The 5,065-nt window shown below is 37.7% G+C and overlaps 1 protein-coding gene and 2 long non-coding RNA genes across 3 annotated transcripts; all 3 read left to right on the forward strand.

Annotated features, from left to right (window-relative positions):
• The first annotated feature begins 597 nt into the window (after window positions 1-597).
• LOC136804858 (uncharacterized) lies at window positions 598-3,070 on the forward strand. Its single transcript, XM_067061375.1, has 3 exons — window positions 598-917; window positions 1,142-1,275; window positions 2,876-3,070. Exons 1-3 carry the CDS (start codon window positions 602-604, stop codon window positions 3,068-3,070), a joined length of 645 nt encoding a protein of 214 aa, XP_066917476.1. The 5' UTR covers window positions 598-601.
• Window positions 3,071-3,739: 669 nt separating this feature from the next.
• Window positions 3,740-4,164, forward strand: LOC136804868 (uncharacterized). Its single transcript, XR_010846309.1, has 3 exons — window positions 3,740-3,822; window positions 3,978-4,040; window positions 4,132-4,164. It is a non-coding gene; the product is annotated as an uncharacterized lncRNA (long non-coding RNA).
• Window positions 4,165-4,282: 118 nt separating this feature from the next.
• On the forward strand, window positions 4,283-4,613 carry LOC136804869 (uncharacterized). The gene is made up of 3 exons (XR_010846310.1): window positions 4,283-4,301; window positions 4,410-4,469; window positions 4,601-4,613. It is a non-coding gene; the product is annotated as an uncharacterized lncRNA (long non-coding RNA).
• The last annotated feature ends 452 nt before the right edge of the window (window positions 4,614-5,065 follow it).

Consider the following 5,065-nt stretch of genomic DNA (forward strand, 5'->3'; position numbering starts at 1 on the left):
AGAATCAAATCCGAAGACAAAATCCAAAAGAGTGTGAGCTTGGGGAACCAATTCCGTTTCGTGTCTCGGTGACTTATTTTATTGTCCATTTAAAGTCCCTTTACAGCCGCACCAAATTTATCAGAAGTTCCATCATACGGCTGACATCGAGTTGACATCAAATCCCTAAAGTGTCATCGTCCAAAGTCTGAAGGTGATGAAGTTGACGCTATTGTGTTGGCCTACTTGAAACAGACGGTCAAGGTATGAGTGGTTTGTCTTAATTTTCTAAATTACTGGTTGATGTTGTTCTGAGTTGATTATGATTTCTAGTTGAATCAAGTCCCAGTTGGCACACAACGTTGTTTCAACGTTCATCTAACGTTATATGGAAGTTGTGAACGTTATAAAAACGTGGAAACAACGTTGTGTGCCAGCTGGTGTAAGATATATTCGAGGTTCAAGCACTTAGAGATGCCTCAAAATTATAAGGCTATTTATCAATTTTTTTTATTTTATCTATCCTAAATTTACACTACAACACTTCAACATTTTCAACAAGCTGTTCTTTTTTTCTCAGGACCACAACCAGAAATGTATTAAGGATTCGATTACAGATAGCATGTTGCACTGTTTTAAAGCGGCAAATCCTGCAATGTCCGACGAAGAAGCAACCGCTCATTGTGAAAGCAATGAACAAAAACCATGCCGTTTATTTTGTGCTGACTCGAGAATCATGGCTTCCTTTTCAAACGCAAGTCGATACCTATACGAGGATGGCCTACTTCACATGAACGACTCGACCGACGAGATAGCAAGGCCAGCAGTGGAACCACCTAAAACTTCAATATCAAAAGCGGCTGATAAAATTGCAAAAGTGATGAACCAACTGGATCACAGATTGTATCGTGGCAACATCTACGCAAAAAACAAAAATGGTAACTTTCGCCTTTGAGCATCAAAATATTTGAACTTATGTTCCGTTGCGTGTATTTTTTTCAGTTGGAGAAAAAATGAAAATATTTTTGGAACTGTACCAATCCTAAACGTGAAATGGGGCATAAAATTATTTAATATAGTTGGTACTATATTTTTCCTAGCTCAACCGTATTTTTAAATTACTCTCACATTCTGTTTTAAACCTTTCTAATTTCTTTTGCAGCTCGATTTACTTTCGAATTATTTCTTGATGTTGGAGCGTATCTTTATAAATTGCAGTTGAACCCTTCATTAAAAGAACTAGTCCTTGCAAATGAATCACAATTGAAGAAAAATATGTCAAACGTACATACTGAGGTAAGTGTTTAGACTTGTACGTCGTAGGACTGTGTGGTACATCATTAAACCTTATGAAAGACCGTAAACATTAGGAAACTTTTTATTGAAAGAATTTTTTAAAGTTTCATTTTCTGAAGTGCCTCTAAGAAATACAAATGGCAAAGAAATATGGTATTTTGAAAGGTTTGTGCAAAACGAGGAAGGCCGCTTAGTAGGCCATTAGACCGTATGATAGGCCGTCATTTTTATGAGACTTTGTACTCAAAAGACCGTTAGACCGTCAATATTATAAAGGGCATCTGAGAAATTGGAACGAGAACTTTATATATTTGCAATATTTTTCTGAAATCGAAGAAGGCCGCCTAGTAGGCCATTAGACCGTATGATAGGCCGTCATTTTTATGAGACTTTGTACTCAAAAGACCGTTAGACCGTAAATATTATAAAGGGAATCTGAGAAATTCGAACGAAAACTTTATATATTTGCAATATTTTTCTAAAATCGAAGAAGGCCGCCTAGTAGGCCATTAGACCGTATGATAGGCCGTCATTTTTATGAGACTTTGTACTCAAAAGACCGTTAGACCGTAAATATTGCAAAAGGAATCTTAGAAATTCGAACGAAAACTTTATATATTTGCAATATTTTTCTGAAATCGAAGAAGGCCGCCTAGTAGGCCATTAGACCGTATGATAGGCCGTCATTTTTATGAGACTTTGTACTCAAAAGACCGTTAGACCGTCAATATTATAAAGGGAATCTGAGAAATTCGAACGAAACTTTATATATTTGCAATATTTTTCTGAAATCGAAGAAGGCCGCCTAGTAGGCCATTAGACCGTATGATAGGCCGTCATTTTTATGAGACTTTGTACTCAAAAGACCGTTAGACCGTAAATATTTGCAAAAGGAATCTGAGAAATTCGAACGAAACTTTATATATTTGGCAATATTTTTCTGAAATCGAAGAAGGCCGCCTAGTAGGCCATTAGACCGTATGAAGGCCGTCATTTTTATGAGACTTTGTACTCAAAAGACCGTTAGACCGTCAATATTACAAGGGGAATCTGAGAAATTCGAACGAAAACTTTATATATTTGCAATATTTTTCTGAAATCGAAGAAGGCCGCCTAGTAGGCCATTAGACCGTATGATAGGCCGTCATATTTATGAGACTTTGTACTCAAAAGACCGTTAGACCGTCAATATTGCAAAAGGAATCTGGGAAATTCGAACGAAACTTTATATATTTGCAATATTTTTCTGAAATCGAAGAAGGTCGCCTAGTAGGCCATTAGACCGTATGATAGGCCGTCATTTTTATGAGACTTTGTACTCAAAAGACCGTTAGACCGTCAATATTGCAAAGGGAATCTGAGAAATTCAAACGAAAACTTTATATATTTGCAATATTTTTCTGAAATCGAAGAAGGCCGCCTAGTAGGCCATTAGACCGTATGATAGACCGTCGTTTTTAAGAGACCTTGTATGCAGGAGACCGTTGGACCGTCAAAATTACAAAGTGAGTCCGAGAAATCAAAATGAGAACTTTAAGATTTTTCCAATTCAAGAAGATCTTAGTATGCCACAATGATCTTGATTATGTTATATTTTCAGTTGTTTCCGAAAATCAAAGTGGATTATGACTTCATCGAAGTGAAGAACAACACATACTTGAAACTTTCAAGTAGAGCATTTGTCGATGTCCATTTTCTCCTGAAGATTATGGTTGTAATTACCCCGCGTAGTTACCACGATTTTGTATCCTCACCGAACCACATGTCATGGTGGTTATCTTGCTTCAGCCATTGAACGTTGGTGTCCTACACTAGAAGACCAGCGAAATTGGCTCACAAAATATAATATATGTGCATGTTAGCGTTTCAAGTGCCCCATAAAAGCAAGAGATTGGTTTTTGTCGGAGATATTGACAGTGGAAAGAATCAGTGATGAACATGTTTTTCGGTCTTATTCCTGAGCAAAAGATTGCCACAATTACCAAAGAGCGTGTTTTTGGTTTGTCAATGATAAAGTCTGACACGGAGCTGTTGATAATTGATGAATGGACCAAGGATATGACACCTGCAGACATTGTAAGGTTTTATTCCAAGGAGGAGATTTCCACAATCAGTGAAATTTGAGGATCCAAAATTACAAGAAATGATGCTGGGGTGTTCATTACCTGCAACCATGTTCCCAAATTCCAAAGAGGATAGAAAGTCTGTACTCAGAAGAATTGCCGATGTCAATACACGTGAGCTGGAGGTACTATGCCCAGAAGCACCTGAGTGGATTCGCAAAAACGCAATGCATTGTTTGAAGTATTTAATTGACATGATAAACAACAACCTCGACGTTATCGATCAGAGTGAATTGTCCTACACCCTACCACAGAATGTGCGTTGTGAATCGACTATTCTTGAGGATGAGGTAAAAAAGAAGAACTGAATCGAATCCGAGATTGTGTCGTTAAGCAGATGACTCTGTCCCTTTGGTCGACTCGTCAACAAAAGAGCTGGAAGTCTTTCGGGTAGATGAGGATGTTGATGAGGTTTTAGAAAGCGGTGGGTACTACTTCCTTACTAACTCTCCACACAGAACTTCTTGCTCTTTAAAGCTAAATTATTTAGGATTTACTGACAACTTTGACTTACATCCTTTCTAAGTGCATGTTATTGAAAAGATACGAGTTTGAAAAATAAATCTTTTTATCATATAGATTCGACATCAATGAGCAGGACGAGTGACATTGAACAGCCAAACCATCTTTCCGAGTCTGACGGTAAGCTTTCATTTAATTTTCAGCTTGGATTTATGTCAACTGTCGTTTCAAATTCATATATCAAAACATTTCCTTTTTCTCTCGTTTACAGCTCTCAATATCGACGAGTTGCTTGGCATCATATTCTCGACAGAGGCCGAACTCTCCGATATCGAGCCACCAAAGAAGATCACGAACACTGTTTCTTCCAAGCGACGATGAAGACGATACTCCATCCGAGAGTTGCTGAATGACCTTATCGACATGTCTCTGCAGAAAACAGTAAGATGATTCATGATGATTTATTAGACATTCTATCTATGTTCCCTTTGCGCATTTTAAGACCATGAGAATTGTGACAATGAACCGAGTGTGCTTTTCTTTTTTAAGCGTTTTCAATTGACGAAAGAAGAATCGTCTCAACTAACAACGGAACAGAGTCAAACGACGGTAAGTTTTTAGCTTTTTGTTATTTTACATATTCAGTATATGAATGGCAATCTATGTTTCTCTATCTTGGTCGTGATAAGTGAAGCAAAATGCTTGTGGTCTTGGGTTTTGACACGTTTTTTCCTTTTCAGTTGTGGAAAGTCCATCAAACAGGATGAGCTCAAATCTCAAGAAGGTTTAAAATCGAGAAGTCAATCTTGTCGAGTATTGGCGTTTGGTCAGAAAGTTTTTGTTCAAGAAATTGGGCTATAAAAAGCTCAACGGGCCCGTGGCCTGTTCATCTTCCAGATCATGACAAATATGTCAATCTTAACAACTCCACGTCCACCACAGTGGCAAGCCAAGAGATGATGCTGCTTCTTAGTCTTAAACAAACCACGTGCTACCTTTGACACCAGGGCTTTCTACAAACGTTATCCATCTTGCATTGAGCAAGTCAAGGCTATTCGGGAAAAAATCGACTTCGCATTTCAAACTCCATCATTTTGGTAATCTTGTAACTTTCTGTTTTTTAAGGAGAAATACAAATAAAATCGTGTTGATCAAAATCTGAACTAACTTTCTTCAACATTTCCACCATAGATTCACATGAAGCC

Source organism: Clytia hemisphaerica, unplaced genomic scaffold, assembly GCF_902728285.1.
Source record: "Clytia hemisphaerica strain Z4C2 unplaced genomic scaffold, Clytia hemisphaerica genome assembly, whole genome shotgun sequence".
In the NCBI taxonomy this organism is placed as follows: domain Eukaryota; kingdom Metazoa; phylum Cnidaria; class Hydrozoa; order Leptothecata; family Clytiidae; genus Clytia; species Clytia hemisphaerica.